Source organism: Eschrichtius robustus, chromosome 6, assembly GCF_028021215.1.
Source record: "Eschrichtius robustus isolate mEscRob2 chromosome 6, mEscRob2.pri, whole genome shotgun sequence".
Taxonomy (NCBI): Eukaryota; Metazoa; Chordata; class Mammalia; order Artiodactyla; family Eschrichtiidae; genus Eschrichtius; species Eschrichtius robustus.
The window spans coordinates 74,041,488-74,061,232 of record NC_090829.1 but is presented as its reverse complement, the minus strand read 5'-3'; the positions used below and the strand labels follow the sequence as shown (position 1 = coordinate 74,061,232).

The 19,745-nt window shown below is 36.5% G+C and overlaps 1 protein-coding gene across 8 annotated transcripts in view; it reads left to right on the top strand.

Moving 5' to 3' along the window:
* Positions 1–18,699, top strand: part of SENP5 (SUMO specific peptidase 5) — a 40,661-nt gene extending 21,962 nt beyond the window's left edge. For 7 of the 8 annotated variants that reach the window (XM_068546504.1, XM_068546501.1, XM_068546499.1 and 4 more), the window contains 5 exons: positions 1,812–1,889; positions 11,051–11,188; positions 13,853–13,936; positions 15,417–15,467; positions 16,332–18,699. In XM_068546504.1, the coding sequence (XP_068402605.1) occupies positions 1,812–1,889; positions 11,051–11,188; positions 13,853–13,936; positions 15,417–15,467; positions 16,332–16,442 (462 nt within the window). In that variant the 3' untranslated portion in view covers positions 16,443–18,699. The other variant, XM_068546505.1, reaches the window with a different exon arrangement.
* Positions 18,700–19,745: the final 1,046 nt, after the last annotated feature.

Genomic DNA, 19,745 nt, shown 5'->3' with positions numbered 1-19,745 from the left:
ATGTGCTAGGATTGCGCATTAGGTCTATAAAAATCATTTCAGCATAAGAAAATCATGATGCCAGTGTTTTCCTGCTTATTTATTTCAGAATGGGTGTGTTTTTTGATACCTTGAGGAGGCTTTTATTTTCTTTAGTGGGGAGATGCACAAAAAGGACTATTTGCTTTGAGTTTTTAAATTTAACTTAAAAAAATTTTAACTTAATGTATTACTCCCTTTAAAAATGTAGTAAAGTAGTATTCATCTTCACTTTTTCTTGGATTAATCTTTGGTACTCAGTTTAAATACAAACTAACCCCCCTTAAACTCTAAAATTCCCTCAAGAGCTTAGTTACTATTTTTTAAAATTTAATATATTAAATTTTCTTTCTGATTACTCACATTGCCTGATGGGCAGCCTTTAATTTCAACAAGCAAAACCTTTCCAAGTACTTTATAAACTTTTATAAATCTAATAATTTAAACAGGTAAATATAATGAATCTTAGATTCCAACACTTTATTAATATAGACAAAATGTCATAACTTTCCACTTAAAATCAAAAATCTGCTATACATTTTAAATTGGTATCATGAAGCTAATCTGTCAGAGTCTCTATTTTTTCAAATTCTCTTAATCATCAGAAATCTAAACATACACCTGTATGTTTAGATTTAAACACCAGATGATTTTTAACATAAAAGTATTAATTTCAAGAGTATAATTTCCCTTCATTACCACTACATTTAATTCTAAACCTTCATTGGATGAAAAGGACACCTAACCAAGGCCGTGGTTCTCAAAGTATAGTCTCCAAACCAGCAGCATCAGCATCACCTGGGAATTCACTAGGAATGCAGAGTTTTGGATCCAGCCCACACCTACTAAATCAGAAACTGGAGGTGGGGCCCAGCAGTCTGTGTTTTAACAAGCCCTGCAGATTCTGAAGGACTCAAAGTTTGAGGATTACTGTCTAGAGATAGCTACTACAAGCCTTTTTTATTGATATCTTAAACTGTGTGATTCTCAAAACAAGTGTGCATCAGAATCCTCAGAAAGCAGATTGCTGAGCCCTACCCTCACAGTTTCTGCTTTAGTAGGACTGGAGTGGGGCCTGAGAATTTCCCTTTTTACAAGTTCCCAGGTGATGCTGATACTGCTGGTCTGATGACCACACCCTGAGAACCTCAGCACTAAGGGCTTTTATCATCTCAAGTTTTATCATCTCAAGTGAGTCAAAGTTACTGAGTGAACACTTTAAGACCATAGTATGTTTACTGTCTCAGGTGAGCTGATACTCATCTATAAGCCAGAATTTTGAAAAAGCCAAGGATGCAGGACATGATGCTACATACGACTAGGGTAATTTTTTTCAGTGCTAGAAATGTTCATGCTAAAGGCTTTTTATAGTTGTTATGACTATAGGAGTCTCCAAATCCACATCCTTCAGATGGGGTTAGTTCTGTACTCCACATCCCTTGAATTCAAAGTAATTGTTACCTGATTCTTTCATAGCCTCTTTCAACTTTATCACCTGATTTGACGAGATTTATCAGGTTGCTTCTTTACTTGATTGGATTCAGGTAATTTATTTACTGCCCCATTCCAGTTCTGACTATAGACCAACCACATCTGTAAGGTCATCCTAATGAAAATTTGGAACAGTCTTCTTTGAACTGGTTAATGTATGTTTTAGTCATTATTTTTAAGAAGAAACTTTTCCTCATTTTATGGTCCATCTTTCAGGGATTTTAAAATTTCCATTTTCTTGTGAAGTTAAGTCTTGGCACAGCTTAATATAATCTGAGTGCTTGTATTTGATGTCTTTCTAGGTTCACTTCTTCAACAGCTTTTTTCATAGACAGCTGGTAACCAAAGGATATAATGGAGTAAAAAGATGGACTAAAAAGGTATTCTCTTTATTTCTTTTTTTTTTTAAATTTCTTTTTTATTCTAAATTTGAAATGCAGATGATAAGCCACTTTGAGTGGAAGGATAACTTTATTGCCAATTATGATGTTAATTAGAAACAGGCTTTTTAATGTAAGTTTTTTTTGTTTCTTTGAATCTATTTTTTTATCATCATCATTTGATTATGTTTATTTTTAAATTTTATTTATTTTTATAGATCTTTATTGGAGTATAATTGCTTCACAATACTGTGTTAGTTTCTGTTGTACAACAAAGTGAATCAGCCATATGCATACATGTATCCCCATATCCCCTCCCTCTTGAGCCTCCCTCCTACCCTCCTTATCCCACCCCCTAGGTCATCGCAAAGGAATCTTTTTGCTTGAAAGACAAGACACTAGTAAAATTCTTGAGTCTATTCAGTTGATTGGAATCTGCTATAACAGAAAGCACTGGATTGGAAGTTCATGGTTCTGACATTGCTATTAGCTTGCTGTACAACTTAGGCAAGACACTTAATTTGGGCTTCAGATTGCTTATTTATAAAACAAAATGATAAATTAGAGCAATCCCTAAGGTACTTTCCAACCTTAATTTCTCTCAGTATTCATTGACTATGTCAGAAACATTATTCTAAAAGCCTATTTATATTCTATTTTTGATATTTTGAAATTACCAACAAGTTCAAAATCCACAGTCATAGGTCTAGAGATACTGTAACTTTTCACTTTTTATACTGGATGGGTTAGAGAAATTAGGAGTTAAGTCTTGTTTTACGTAGTTGTGGGTGGAAATAATTTTTTGCAAAGTACAAACACCTGATTGAACATTGCTATATAGGTAATATGTTCAAGGCATCATCAGTAGTGGCAAGATAAACTAAATGTGGTTGAAGAGTGCACATCTGGGGAAATAGATATAACGAACCCAGGATTCAGACCTGGGTTCAGATCCTTTTTTTTTTTTTTTTTTTTTTTTACACACACACACACTGTATTTTTACAAGAGGTAAATAGACTGACACCAAGCATTGTAAATGGATGACCACAACAAAAGCAACAATGATTGCAATTACCAAACACGAAACACACTCATACTATGTCATAATATTGACATTCAGTCCAGTAATCCTCCACTGTAACAGCTCCTTTACTTTGCAGTGAAAATTGATTTGTATATTTTTTGCCCCTGAGTCCTTTGGGATTTTTTTTTTTATTATTATTCAAACAAAGTCACAAAAATTATAATCATCCTCATCAGTTCACTCAGTCCCATGTAATTAATTTGTTTTTTTTTTTAATCTTGATCTTTTGTTAGCACTTTTATGAGTTCATCAGTTTTCCATTAGAGTTCTGAAAATGCTTATTCATTCAGTTCAGCAGTATAGTCAGTTACCAGAAACCTGTACTTGTCAAGAGTCTTTTCCATGAATTCCTTGAAGATGAAACCCTTTTATAGGAACATATTTGCAAAAGCATCAGAGTACACCCAGAACTGTCTGTAAATGACAAAAGACTTAAAAATGACCACGGTTAAAGATTTGATGAAAGTTCATAATAATGCAATTGACAAGGAAATTTAGTTATTTCTGAGATATACATTTTAAAGTAATAACTAGAATTATGACTTATAACATTATACCAGAACATATAAGATTTTTTGGGTTCAGATCCTGGTTCAGCCACTTAACTGGTTTTAAGACCTTGGGCAAATTACTTAATTCCTTTAAGCTTCAGTTTCATCATCTATAAAATAGAAATATCAGTTTTATTTATCTTGTGAGGATTAAATGAGATAATGCATGTAAACCACTAAGTACATGATAAACACACATTAAGTGGTCATCATTTTTATATTATGGTAGAAGCATGGGAGAAGACTAGTGTAGCTGGAATGCAGAGCAAAGAGAGTGGCATAAAGTGGATCTGATCCAGAGATCAGGGCCTTGAGGTCTGTGTTTTGAATTTTATCCTAAATGCGTAAAAATCTATTGAAGGGTTGTAGGTGACGACATCCAATTTGTAGTCTGCTCTGGTGGCACTGAAGAAGCTGGACGAGTGTGGGAGCAAAGTTGATGTGGGTAGAACAGGAGGCCACTGCAGATAGATGATACTTTAAATTAGAATGGTAGTGATGGAAGATGTACACAAATATGAGTGTGACCTAGGGAGTAAAATAACAGGACTTGGTGATGAGTAGGTTATGGGAATGAAGGAGAAGGAAGTGTGAAAGATGACTTCTGAGTATGTGGCTTGTGCCATTGGATGGGCTGTGGTGGTGTTGATATTAGAAAAATTGAGGACAACTAATTAGTAGGGGATTGGTCAAATTAAAACTGTACATACATATAATAGGATGCCACTTAACCAGGAAAAGTTACATAGCTGAGGAAAGATGATCATATGTAGTATGGATTAGAGAAAGGTTAGACAGGTATACCTTGGAGATATTGTAGGTTTGGTTCCAGACCACCACAATAAAGTGAATATTGCAATAAAGTGAGTCACTGGATTTTTTGGTTTCCCAGTGCGTATAAAAGTTATGTTTACACTATATTGTAGTCCCTTACGTTTGCAATAGCATTATGTCTAAAAAAATAATGTGCATACCTTAATTAAAAATGCTTTTTTGCTAAAAAATGCTAACCATCCCCTTAGCCTTCAGTGAGTTGTAGCAGTAATATCAAAGATCATTGATCACAGATAACCATAACAAATAAAATAATAATAAAACAATTTGAAATACTGCAAGAATTACCAAAATGTGACACAGAGACATGAAGAAAACAAATGTTGTTGGAAAAAGGGTGGCAATAGACTATCTATGCAGGGTTGCCATAAACCTTCAATTTATAAAAAATGCAATATCTGCAAAGTACAGTAAAACAAGGTATGCCTTGTAAATAGCGTGGAAAAATATACACTCATGGAAGAATTCCCGAATAATAAACAACATGAGAATGAAGGAATAAAGTCAAGTATAAATATGTGAGTCATTTCATTAAATAGAATAAGTTAAATTGTTCCATCCTCTGGACCCTCTCAGATTGGGTTAAATCAGAAAATCCAGCTATATGCTGTGTATAAGAAGTAAACATAAAATAATATGAAAAAGAAAGCTTGAAAGTAAAGTGACAGGTAAAGAGGTACTAGGCAAATGCAAACCAAAAGAAAGTGGCAAGCAAAAAGGAGGAATAGCAGTATTAACAGCAGATGAGGTAGAATTTAAGGTGAAAAGTACACTGTATGATAAAACTTCAATACATAGGAGATATAACAATGATTACAAAAGCTAGGAGACCTTGGTAAATAGTGATAGTGGGAGACCTCTTTCATAGTTGGACAAATCTAGTAGATAAAAAATAAGATCATAAATAAAAAATAATACAACCAGTGCTTTTGGTTTAATAGATATATACTAGATCTTTATACCCCTCAAAAAGAGAATATACATTTATTCCTATATCTAAGGAACATTTGTAAAAAATTGACCATGTACTTGGCCACAAAGAAAATTATTACACTATTCCTTAACCACAGTTCAGTTAAATTAAAAATAAATATTAAAAGATGACTAAAAAAAATCTTAATTAAAAAAATGCACTTGATATAAACCCTTGATTTAATAACCCCTGGGTCTAAAAGAAAATAAAAAATGAAATTATATACAAACTGTCTAGAAAAGGATAGAAAGGGGAACACATCTTACCAACCACTATGGAACATAATGAAAGCTGTTTTGAGGAAAAAATAATGGCCATAAATACATTATTATTAAAGAAAAAATGAAAGATAGAAGAATTAAGTACTCACTAAATTAGACTACATTAAGATAAATTACAGAACGACGAAGGATTTGAATGCAACAAGACAGTGAAACAGTGGAAGTACAAAGGAAATCTATAGCAGAACTTTAAAAAAATAATCTCAGAGTAGCAAAGTCCATTCTGTGTACAACTTAAAACTCAGATGACATAAAAAAAAAAAAAGAATTAATTAAATTACCTAAAAGGACAAACAGTAAACTGGGAAAAAATATTTGCAATTCAAATCACAGAACTAATTATTTAAATATATAAAGTGCTTCTACACATCAATAAGAAAAAGACCTCACCAACTCAATAGAAAAATGGGTGAATGATAAGAATGAAAAGTTTGGGACTTCCCTGGTGGCGCAGTGGTTAAGAATCCGCCTGCCAATGCAGGGGACACAGGTTCGATCCCTGGTCCAGGAAGATCCCACATGCTGCAGGGCAGCTAAGCCTGTGCGCCACAACTACGGAGCTTGCGCTCTAGAGCCCACGAGCCACAACTACTGAGCCCGCGTGCTTCAACTACTGAAGCCTGCGTGCCTAGAACCCGTGCTACTCAACAAGAGAAGCCACTGCAGTGAGAAGCCCGCGCACTGCAATGAAGAGTAGCCCCTGCTCGCCGCAACTAGAGAAAACCCGCATGCAGCAATGAAGACCCAACACAGCCAAAAATAGATAAATAAATTAATTTTTTTAAAAAATGAAAAGTTTTGTAATAAAGAAGTGCTTATTATTGAGTTCTGGATGTAAGTCCTTTGTCAGATCTATACTTTTTTATTGTTTTCTCTCAGTCTGTGGCTTTTATACTTATTTCTTAAATATGTGGTTTTTTTTTTTTTTGGCCACACCATGAGGCATTTGGGATCTTAGTTCCCTGACCAGGGATTGAACCAGTGCCCCCTGCATTGGGAGTGTGGCGTCTTAACCACTGGACCGCCAGGGAAGTCCCTAAACATGTGTTTTGATGAATGGAGATTTTTATTTTGATGAAATCTAATTTACCATACTTTTTTCTTTTATAGTCTTGCTTTCTATATCCAGTCTAAAAAATAGTTGCCTCATATGTTTTCTTCTAACAGCTTTATAGTTTTAGGTTTTACATTTACATCTCTGGTACATCTCAGTTTTTGTGTAAGACATAAAGTAGGGATCAAGGTTCTTTTTTTTTTCCCTCCATTGGCATTTCCTGAAAAGGCTTCTCTTTCCCACTTTAATTGCTTTGGCATCTTTGTAGAAAGTCAGTGGACCATATATGTATGGGTCTGTTTCTGGACTTTATGTTTTCTTGCATCGATCTCTTTGTTTTTATGCTAATACCACACTGTCTTGATCACTTTATCTTTACAGTTTGTCTTTAAATCAGTGTAAGTGTCCAGCTTTAGCCTTCTTTTTCCAAATTGCTTTGGCAATTCTAGGTCCTTTTGCATTTTCATATAAATTTTAGAATCATTTTGTCAATCTCTACTTTTAAAAAACTTGCTGGATTATGATTGGGATTGTGTTTAATCTGTATGTTCATTTGGGGAGAATGGACATCTTAACGGTATTAAGTCTTCTAGTCCATGACATGGTATATTTTCCATTTATTTGGGTCTTTAATTTTTCTCAGCAATATTTTATAAATCTTAGTGTACAGGTCTTGCACGTATTTATTTATTTGGTTGCGCTGCGTCTTAGTTGCAGCAGGCGGGATCCTTAGTTGTGGCTCACCAGCTCCTTTAGTTGCAGCACATGTGCTCCTTAGTTGCAACTTGCAGGTCCCTTAGTTGCAGCCGCTGGGCTCCTTAATTGTGGCATGTGAGCTCTTATTTTTTTTTTTAATGTATCCCTAAGTACTTCATATTGATGAAACTGCTAAAAACAGAATTTTTAAAATGTTATCTTCCAATTGTTTGCAGTTAGTATATAGAAATACAATTGATTTCTGTAAATTGACCTTGTATCCTGTGACTTGTCAATCTCACTCACTGGTTTTAGGAGCTTTTTGTAGATTATGTGAGAATTTCATAGAAAGTCATGTCTGTAAGTAATGACTGTTTTATTTCTTCCTTTCCAAATCGTATGCCATCTTTTTCTTGCTTTATTGCACTGGCTAGGACTTCTAGTACATTGTTTTTTTTTTGTTTTTTTGTTTTTTTTAAAGAGACCGGTTTTCTTTTTTTTTTTTTAAATATTTATTTATTTATTTATTTTTGGCTGTGTTGGGTCTTCGTTTCTGTGCGAGGGCTTTCTCTAGTTGTGGCAAGCGGGGGCCACTCTTCATCGTGGTGCGCGGGCCTCTCACTATCGCGGCCTCTCTTGTTGCGGAGCACAGGCTCCAGACGCACAGGCTCAGCAGTTGTGGCTCACGGGCCTAGTTGCTCCGCGGCATGTGGGATCTTCCCAGACCAGGGCTCGAACCCGTGTCCCCTGCATTGGCAGGCAGACTCTCAACCACTGCGCCACCAGGGAAGCCCCTAGTACATTGTTGAATAAAAGTAATGAGAGAGGACACCTTTGCCTTGTTCCTAATCTTAGGAGGAAAGCATTCAGTTTTTCACTGCTGTTTATGATGTCAGTTGTAGGTTTTTTGTAGATGCTCTTTATCAGGTTAAGGAAGTTCCCTCCTATTCTTAGTTTGCTGAGAGCTTTTAATCATAGATGGATGTTGAATTTTATCAAATGCTTTTCCCTATATCTAAGGAGATGATCCTGTGTTTTCTCATCTTTATTCCTTTAATGGGACCCAAACTGAAGGAGCAGCACCTAATCTTCAGACATGTCAGTCTCAGGGCCACATGATGGCTCTTGAAGTTTCAGCTTGGTCATGACATAAGTTCATTTCTCTTTACAGCGAATCATATGACTACATTTTTCCCCCTGGAAGGGGCAGTGAAGCCACATGGTAATAGGTAGTTCTGTATAATCCTCTTACAGGGAGGACACCAAATAATTGAGATCAGTAATACAATTGACCACACACATCATTCTTTTTTTTTTTTTGTCCCTCCTGCTGTAGCATGTTCTTATTTCATCATTCTTATTTCATCATTTTGAACTATATTTTCTACAATTTTAAAGTACTTTATGTATTTCAAGCTCTTTTCATCTCCAAATCAAGGCATTATATTTCATTTTTTCCTGTAGTTTTTGGCAATATACAACTTGTTACTGTTTCAGATATATTTTTCTTAGAAATTTAAGTACTAACTTTGAATTAGATAAGTTCCCACTACTAGCTCTCCACTTTATTATCCAAATGAGAAACCAACTTTTTTAATACATACAGAGAGGGCATAGTTCATTGAGAAAGATTTTTGTAAACAATGTGTTTTGAAAGTTCATCTTCTAATTCTACCTTATTAGCATGCCAAGCCCGTGAGCCTCTCCCAACTCTTTGCCATCTAGAGTAGATAACCCCCCATTTCTCCTGAAGCTAAATCCTCTGATAACCGGAGGGCTTTGTGCCTACCTTCTTGTTTATACACAAGTCTCAATACACAGTCTCAATACACACTCCACCTGACAAGTGAAACCTTTAACCTACACATGTTGAAGAAATGTGCTCCAAACTCAGTCTTGTTTAGACATTATCTCTCAATCTAAGAAAGCCTGTTAACAACCAGACTCTTCATCATCACATCCTCTATTTTTCTATCTTAGTCACTCCACACACGTCATTCTTAATTACATATATGTAATAAGGTTGTGTGTGTGTGTGTGTGTGTGTGTGTGTGAAAATTAATATATTAAAAAGAAGACAAAGATCTGGAAAGACATAACCTGAAGTATATCCTTTTATCTGTATTTTGTAATTTTTATTTTAAAATTGATTTATAATTAAGAAAAAAGTTTCTTTTTGAGAAAAGTGTAAATTTGGTCTCATTTAATGCTGTATTTTAAATATGATTTCTTGTTTTAGTTACTCAGAATTTTTGAGCTGGAAAGGACCAATTGTCTGTCCTATTTAGTATTTCCTGTCCACCTCACCTCCCAGGTTTATGGATACAGAAACTGAAAAGCAGAAGTGGTTTGTTACAAGGTCATGTAGACTGGTAGAAGATTCTTCTAGAACAGGACATTATCTGAATATCAGAAAGCAAAGAACGCTTGAGAAATAGTTTCTAAGAATCTAGTTTAAAATAGCCCTGTAGGGACTTCCCTGGTGGCGCAGTGGTTGAGAATCCACCTGCCAGTGCAGGGGACACGGGTTTGATCCGTGATCCGGGAAGGTCCCACATGCTGCAGAGCAACCAAGCCCATGCGCCACAACTCCTGAGCCTGTTCTCTAGAGCCTGTGAGCCACAACTACTGAGCCCTCGTGCTACAACTACTGAAGCCCTTGTGCCTAGAGCCTGTGCTCCGCAACAAGAAAAGCCATGGCAATGAGAAGCACGTGCACCACAAGGAAGACCCAACGCAGCCAAAAATAAAATAAATAATTAAAAAAGAAAATAGCCCTGTAATTGTTTTAACCCAGGGAATCACTAAAATACAAGAAACACCTGAGAAAAATCCATTCACTCTTTTACGAATGTTTATTGAGTACCTACTACTTTATCATCCAGTCCACAACTGGGATTTTGAGTGGTATAGTGAATATTTCTAGATTTTTAAACGATATGTATTACGATATGAAGGGTGAGTGAGGATGTGAAGGACATGAAGAATTATCAAGGCTCTTTTTCTCAATTTCGACATCTGAGAGATTCGAGGTAGTGTTAATGATAACAGCTAAGATTTATTGGCTACATATAATTTGCTAAGCACACTTGTGTGCATTTTACATTTATTGTCACTCTCAACAACTTCATAAGGTCGGTACTATTGTTATCTGTATTTTATAATTGAGGAAATCAAGGCACAGAGAAGCTATGAAAATTGCCAAAGTCATCTGGCCAATAAGTGGCAGAGCTACAATTTGAACTTGACCAGACTTAACTTCAGAGCCTGTGATCTTAACTACTGTACTGAATCTGTAGAAAGATAGAAGGCTAAAAGGCGGCTATGTTGTTTTCTAATACCACAATTCCTTCCTAAATAAGAATTGATTCTAGGTCAAATATGTATATAAGAAAATAAGTTAAGCTTAAAAATAAGGGGCTAAGTCATATTAGGTAGTTAATAAGCACAGGTTTAGCAGGTTAAATGGAAAACAGTGCTTTCTGTATCTTCAATTTTCTTGTGTGTTTTAGCTTACTAGTTACAAACATGGGCTTTAGACTAAGATCTGGGTTCAGATTCTGGCTTCACCACTTCCTAGTTTTATGACCTTGGACAGGTCAAAGGTCAGTAAATGGAAGCTGCTGTTTGTTGTTGGTTTGGAAAGCCTGTGGTGATGGCTACATTTCTTTTTCTTTTCTTGATCAGGTGGATTTGTTTAAAAAGAGTCTTCTGTTGATTCCTATTCACCTGGAAGTCCACTGGTCTCTCATTACTGTGACACTCTCTAATCGAATTATTTCATTTTATGATTCCCAAGGCATTCATTTTAAGTTTTGTGTAGAGGTAAGTTAATATACTGCCCCCCCTTTTTTTTCCCCATTTATTTTGTGATTGACCAGATGGTATCTCAGCTCTAGGATAGAACAACAGAAGTCAGTACCATAGATGATCAGTTTCTGTCATGTCATGTCAAAAATGTTGGCAGAGAAAAGGACAAGAGGAATCTCCAGGTGGGAAGAGGTAGCTGTCCATGATCTGGATCCCTCTCTGAGATACATGCCCTGTTTTGGATTTCATCAGATTTTTTTCTGTCTTTCCCTTAAAAATACATTTTGAATGTGGATAGAAATCATTTTCCTTGGTTTCTCTTAGAGCTAAAATTGGCTTGTATCTTCAAAGTAACTTCTGTAGAATGTATTATAGCCAAGAGAATCATCTGGCAAAATATTAGAGTTCAGTTAATAAGAGTTCAATAAGATGGTGGGATACAAAGCAAGAAAAATCAGTATGTTTCCTGATTCTCCCACACAGTTAGAAAATGTAAATGAAAACAGAAAGATTCCATTTTCAAAAGTAGCAAAGACATGAATTACCCAGGAATATACCCTAACAAAAAATGGGGACATTCTTTGAGATGAAGACTCTAAAGTATTTAAAGGAAGTCTGAATAGATGGGAAGACAGGCACACTCAGTATTGGAAGGAGATTAATTCTCCCTAAACTAATATATACTAATTTCTGTCCTAATCAATTTCCCAGGAGGATTTTGAATGAAACCTGATAAGCTCATCCTAGAATTCATATTGCAAAATTCATGTGCATGAACAGCTAAAATAGTTTTGAAGTAGATCAAAACTGAAGAAAGGAATATTTGGTCTACTAGATGTCAAACCATATCACAAAGTTTTAAAAATTAAAACTATTTTAATTATATTGGTTTAGGAATAGACAAGTGGATTGGTGGAACAGCATAGAGAATCTAGAAGTAGCTCATGTATATGTGGGAACTTAGTATATAATAAAGTTGGGGATGGACAGGCTATTCAATATATGCCATTGGGAAAATTAGCTATCTATTTGGAAAAGTAAAATACAGATTCTATTTCATACTATTTATAAGAACAAATTCCAGATGGAATAATGACCTAAATATAAAACACAAAGAGTATGGAAGGTCTTCTTATGCAGAACCAAAAAAAGCAAAAGACATAAAGGAACAGATTGATAAATTTGACCATGTCATCATTTAAAACTTCTGTCTGTCATAAAGTTAAAAGGGATAGATTTGGAGAAAATGTTTGTGACATAGATAATAGTCACTATCCAGAATATAAAAAGAACTACAAATGAATAAGAAAAAGAAGTATCTAATAGAAAGGGACAAAGGATAAAATAAGTAATTTTTAGGAAAAATGCAAATAGCCATTAAACACATGGAGAGATGCTCAGCCTCACCAGAAATATGGGAAATGCAAATTAAAACCACCTCAGGGTTCCATTTTTTGCCTATTATGTTAGGAAAAGTTTGATGGTACTAAAGTGGGTGTAAGAAACAGGCATTTTCAATTTCTGGTGGAGTGTATAAATTGATACAGCCATTTGGGGAACAATTACAATTCTAAGCAATTCTAAGTGCCTTATAAATTAAAAAGACACATATCCTATTACATACCAGTTCTATTTCTTGGTATATACTACATAAAAATACTTGTATATGCACACAAGAATGGGGCATACACCAGGATGTTCATTGCAGCATTACTGATAATAGTGAAGAGTCAAAACAACCTAAATTTAGCTCTACTAACAGAATAGCTAAATACATACACTGTAGTATATTCACAATATTAAACTGACAATAGCAGTTAAAAAGAATATAGTAGATCTTTGTGTCCTAACGTGGAAAGATCTCCAAGACATACTGAGTTTGGAAAAGCAAGTTGCAGAATGATACCATATATGGAAAGAAAATATGAATATGCAGATATGTGTATGTGTATATGTATGTATGTATATACAGACACATACTTGTATCTCTACATGTACATACATACTTCTGCTCCACCTTCAGGGGGTTAATTTAATTCATGTAACCTCTGACTTCACCCTTAGAAAAGATAGGCAGAGAAAGATACACAAAGAGGTGGAGGGCATAAGGGAAAATTAGGAACTCCAGTAGGCTTCGTCTTGGTAGAGATTTCAGCAGTGGACTTGACTGTATTTAGTATCCAGGATGGGTTTTAAGTATCACTTTCTAGAAGCTGAATGATACTTTTACCTGCAGCCCTCAAAAACATGGAGTATATCTAAGGCTAGAATGTTTAAATTTCATTTCAGTTATTAATGATTTCTGCCATGGGTTCCTTCCCTTTGTTGAGCATTGGCAGTAATTAAGCCTTTCTTTTTGTTTTGCCAGTATTTATTTAAGTTTCAAATTCAGCAAGTTGACTTACTCCTGGAAAAGGCTGACCATCTCATAAAAAGATCTAATTAAAGCATATACCAGTGTCCACAGTCTTAAGTGCATACAGTACAGAAGGTCTGAGTCCTTCACTCTATAAAGTGAAAAAGGTCTGAAATCAAGTTCCAGCTTTAAACTCTTTAATGCATACTCTGCCCAGTGGTGGGGCCACAGCCTCCTCCTTTGCTTCTGTCTGCTGCGGGCAGGTTCCATTTTTCACCAACTGATGGAACACAGCATCTGTGTTGTGGTTTCTTTTTAACCAGAATATAAGAAAGTATTTGCTGACTGAAGCCAGAGAAAAAAATAGACCTGAATTTCTTCAGGGTTGGCAGACTGCTGTTACCAAGGTAAGTAAGTGATAAAAATGAAAACCCAGGCATGTCAAGGGGCTGGAATTGTCTAAGGGGGTGGGTGTCTTTAAAAGCACATGAAGACTGATCATGAAGATACCAACAGAGAGCCTAGAGGCTGCAGGGAGGCAGCTCAGAGTAAACCTCAGTTCAGTATTCATCACCTGGCTGCCCAATTTCCCACTGCCTGCTGGGGCAAATAAATTCAGTCATTTCATCCCAGGGGCAGCTGCTAATGATATAGTTGCTCTGTTGAAAAAAAGGAAAAATTTTTTTTGGTGGCACCTGCCTCTTGCCTCATGGCTCTTATTTCCAGATGACTCATGTAGACCCAGAGAAATACTGAAATGACTATTTGGATTCACTAAGGGAGCAAGTGCACTGGGCTGCTTTCCAGGCATTTGGGGAAGACAAGTGGCCTGAGTGCTTCAGTCTGAACAGTCTAGAAGCAGCACTATGTTTGGCCATAGACATAAAAGCTGTGTGAGGGGCAGAGTGAGCAGGCGTAGCCTCTTAACCCTGTCACAAGTATCAGTGTCTTCCGTTTTATGGGCACTGCTTTGTTTTCATAGTGTTTTTGTATGTATGATCTTATTTGATCCTTACAGTCTTGTGAGGTAGGCAGGTCATTTAGGGATAAGAAGCTCTTTATTATAGATGAGAAAACTGAATCCTAGGTGTGAGCTTCCCCAAAGGCCATCAAAACTATTGACAGAGTGAAGTCTTTGATCTCAGGTCTATCCGGATCAAAGACACTGTTAAAAAGGCAGGGTCTTGAAATAAACCTTTAACCCAAACCCAAAGGGACAAGGCTTATTTGTTTATCCTTGAACTGTACTAAATTCTAACTTCTAAACTTATGTTTTGTGTTTTCAATAACCTAGTATATTAGTTCAAACCAGAACTGAACTTGTGAATATTCTGAATTTACCCAGTAGTATATCCAGGTATTCTAAATTTAATCAGGATCTTTCATATTCCAACACTTTAGGCAGAATACAGTAACCAGTTCTTTGGAAAACATACTGCTTACCTTTACCATGTCTTTAAAAGAATAGGACAGAGTTGTGAAATACAGATGAAAAGGGAAGACTGCCAAGCAGCATTGTTACTAAGTATTCAGAGTCCATGCCACGCTCTGGCACTGCGTTCTCTGATCCACAATTCCATTTTGATTCCATTGTCAATGAATTGATAGCAAAACTAATTATCCAAATGGAAGTTTTAAAATAGGATTTTATTTGATTTCCCGCTTCTCATATTTAGGCAAAATGTTCTAAGTTGTGGTTGATTGATAGCTCTTTTCATGGCCAGATGCCTCCATAAACTCAAACACTTGGAATACCAGAGGTACACACCAGCTGTCTTGGATACAGACAAGTTTCCTGTCTTGCTCATTTTTCCATAAAAACAGCTTTTCTTACCTGAAGAGGAATACTTGGTTTTATTTTAATGATCGTTTTGTTTTTCCCCTTAGTGTATTCCACAACAGAAAAATGACAGTGACTGTGGAGTATTTGTGCTCCAGGTAAAGAAAGTTTTTTCAGTATTTACAATTTATAAATTTATTGGGTTTAGGGAGGAGAAGTGGGATCCCTCTGATGTATACAGGTACTAGGTACAGATAACAGAACACTTTTCCTCCCAACCCTCCTTTGTTGTTGGGAAGCAGTAGTTTCTGTATTTTCATATACTATCATTAGGAAGAACCACCTTCTAAGGCTGAGGATGAATAATTAGTATCATCCATGTCTTATCAGAGGCTATTGGTAAGCCACGTTGGAGACTGACGTGAATTTGTCTGTTTCATAGACCCTTGGCATTGGTGGTATTAACTATATTTTTCTAACCGTTGGCAGGTGGTCTTTAACCACAGAGTAAAAACTAATTAGATTTTAAATAAGGGCCACATTTAAACACTGTGCTTTCTCATGCTGTAGATCTTAGGTCTCAAAGGGCTATTGAAAAAGTTGTTATACATTACATTTATGAAGGAAATTATATAATCCATGAATTTAGAGATTTCCAAAGATCTTGGAAGATGGGCTCACTCATATGACTCAACATTTGTAAACACATTCAAGTTCTCACTTAAAGGCCACGTTAGGTCTGGCTGCATTCTCAGCAGGTCTCACCTTGAGAAGAATTGGAGCCCCTTCATCGGTTTTGCTTTTCACAGTATTGAGTGGGGAGGGAGGCAGAATCCCAAGACATATACTTGCCTGGAAAATTGACTATAATTTGGAGGTAAATGTTTTAAAACAGTTTTACAAGTTTAAACAAACTTTAACATTTGCCTTAGACCCTATTCTATTAGGTCTGCATCTAGTAAAATACATTAGGCTGGTACATAACTCCACGTGCCACTTAAGTGTTTCTGGGACCTTTGCAGTACTGCAAGTGCCTCGCCTTAGAGCAGCCTTTCCAGTTTTCCCAAGAAGACATGCCCCGAGTGCGGAAGAGGATTTACAAGGAGCTGTGTGAGTGCCGGCTCATGGACTGAAACTCAGCAGGGACTCTGGGAAGTCTGACCAAGTTGGAGCAGATGGTTTGTTACTTGAATCTCCAAACTTATTTGAATTTTTACAGATATTTCAGATCAGTGGTGTTGGGCCACTGTTGTTACCTCAAATTTATTTTCTGCCCTTACTCATTTCCCTAGTTACCATGTACTATTTTTTAATGTTCAGTTTGGTTTCATTTTTAATTTTATGGGTTCTGTGTGTGTGTGTCCCCCCATATTTAATATTTATTATCCAAACGCATGCATATAGACAGAGCATGCAGTGCAGAGTATTAAAAAAAAAAAAAAAAAAAGCCTAGTAGATTTGGTGCAGCTTTTGAAACTTAGTTAGATGTGAACTGAATACAGGTTTAAATTTTAATTCCAGAACCTAAAAATGCAGGATGTTTTTGATACAACGCAACTCTGAGAATAGTAGATGTTCCCTGGGGCATAAAGGGTAGCTAGAAGGGGTTTCCGACAAAGCCAGTCCTGTTTTATTTTTACCAGCAGCACCTTTCACTGACTTCCCTCTCCAAGCCAGTCACATTCCTTTTGAAGGGTGAAAAGGAAGTGGCCATAAACTGACTGGTATGTTCTATTTATGGAGGCACACTTGTAAGCACAGTGCCTGCTTTGGAAGAGTTGATTAAGGTATGAGAAAAAGACAGTGACCTTGAGGGTCCATTTATCTTCACACATGAGAGATTTCAATCTTGGTTTTAAGAAGCATTTATAGTAAATGCTTTAATCTTACAAAGGCTTTTACTGGAACACTGATTCCCTGGACTTTTCAGGTTTTGACCCATTAAAAAATTAGTGTCTGTCAAAACTAGTGGTCAAACAAATGAGAATTCAGCCTTTCTAAGAGTAATTGTTTCCCATATGGAAGAAATTAAGATTTGCCAAATACCTTTCTATTTCAAGGGTGTTTAAAATATAAACATTCAAAACCGAAGACTGACTTCAGGTATTTTGCACGTGGGTGGGGAGGAGAGAACAGGAAAGGTATTAAGGGAGACTTGAAACTGCGGGAGTACAGCAAATGTTATGAGTTTTTTCCCTCTTATTTCTCTAGTGATCTCAGCAGCATGCAGGGCTCATCTGCCTCTGCTTGACCAACCCTGAGACTCCAGCACAGGAGTCCTTTTTTTTGCTTCCATGAACCTCATCTTCTGGGGGAAGGCAGAAGTGGCCCTGTCCTGATTATTACCCTTGGCTGCATTAGGATTAAAGTAATGGATCTTGCATCTTTAATCTAACACAGTTTTGTGATATTGGAAAGGAAAGGAAATAAGGAAAGATGCATGTTAAACTACATCTTTTCTGAACTGGGGGAGGAAAAACAACAAATGTGTATATAAGAAATTCAGAAGCGTGTACAGAAAAATACCAAGTAAATGGCAGAAGATGCTTCGGTTTATGCCTCGTTAGGTGTGAGGTGTTGAAAATAAAAAGCTAAAATGTGCAGTTTAACTTGGCCATAAGGTAGGGCTGACTGCCAGCAGTTGAGGGTGGAGTCAGAACATGTTTACATGCAGGGTTCCCATCCCCAGACATTCCAAGCACCAACACCAATGTTTACATTGTAAACAGCCCCAGCACTTTCCTAGTCCCTCAGACTCAAACTCCTTAGTATAAAACCAGGTCAGTATTTATTGTGCTTCAAGTCATTAAAAAGACTGATATTAGAGGCACTTTGTGCTGCTACAGGTAGGGTTGTATCAGCATTAGGAAAGGTGACAAAATGGGTTGTGTGTCTTCTTGAGGTTTTCAGGCATAATTATACAAACATGAGATTTTTCAAATCTGTATGTAAGACATTTGCCTGTTTGTTTTTTTTTTTTTTTTGGTAATGGGTAACTATTGATTAAAAATGTCTTATACTTTAGAGCTCCGTATCTCGTATCTCACTCTCTGACAGAACCAGGCATACAGAAGAGACAGAATTGTGTTCTGGCCAAAATCTTAATGCCCGAAGTTTCAGATGCCATTTCTTCCAGTCTGAGAAATGGTCATGCTCTTAACAGGGAGGCAGAGAGAACCTAAGGTGAGCTGTCCCAAGTCCAGGGTGCCTTTCATGTCCAGTTTAGTAGGGCACCTTGAGGTACATCGTCCAGCACATGCCTTAGCTTAAATGTCAAATATTTTAAGTCTGGTTAAAATGTTTCTCTGTTGTTCACGAAACTTGCTTCAGCACACATAGTCGCTTTCCCCCATCTTGTGATTAGGTGCAAACCTCTATTTAGCCCAAGCCCTACGTTTAGAATGGCCTTTATCCTGATGTTTGCAATAATGGCTTCCTTGCAACAGAAATTTTGGAAATACAGTCTGGGCTGTTGGTAGAAGAGACAGGCATTGTTTTACTCTCACTAGCTTGGCACTGAGTTGTTTGGGTGCCCTCAAGGTGGGCAGACCTTATGCTTTTGGGGTTGAGGGCAGGCCTTATACAAACTAAAAGCTGCTTATGATGTGCCTTCAACAAGCTGCTCAGTCCTCTCCATCAGCAAATTTACCAGTCTGTAGTTGCTTTTATCCTTTTGTTAAATCTATAGCAATGAATGTAGATTTAGTTCAACTTTTAGTTAAGTTCTCTCAAGAATCATAGAGAACCAACCTTCTCTTAAGGAAGGGATGCACTTAAGGAAGGGAGAAGCAGCAGTTGCTGCCAGTAATCCCCAAATCATTTTTTTTGGCTTTGCATTTTATTTTCTACTTATCATTGAATATGATTAACATTGGTCACCTTGAATTATAGTTGGAACAAAACAACAGACCTAACTGGGACACAGCCAGCACTAGCCTAAGTTGAGCTGCCCCTTTTCTCTGCAGTTGTGGTATACTACTTCCCTGGGTTAGAAGGAATAATTGGGAGCTCTGGGTGAATCAGACTCTTCAGGCGAGAACCAGGGTGTTAATAGTGTGAATGAGATATCCTGATTACCTGCTCTGCTTAATTGTTATGCAACTGAACTAATCAGCAGGTGTAAAGCACATACTTTGTTATGTGCTAGGGTCTGCCTCCTGGTCCGTAGATAATTAAGACCACCTAGGGAATGCCATCAGAAGTGCTAATTGTATTTGGGTGTTAACAAAAGCAGATCTAGACAAGCTGTCCACTTAAATGGTACCTTTTGGTTAGAAAAAAATTATTTAAAGAAAGATAGATTGTGATCATGTAAAAATTACTCAAACCTTCTAGCAAAAATATTTTTTTGAAAAATAAACTAAATGCCTTTATAAATGTGTGTTCTCTTGTGTGGGATAAAATGTACTGTTTGTTTGGTGAGTAATTTTTCCCAG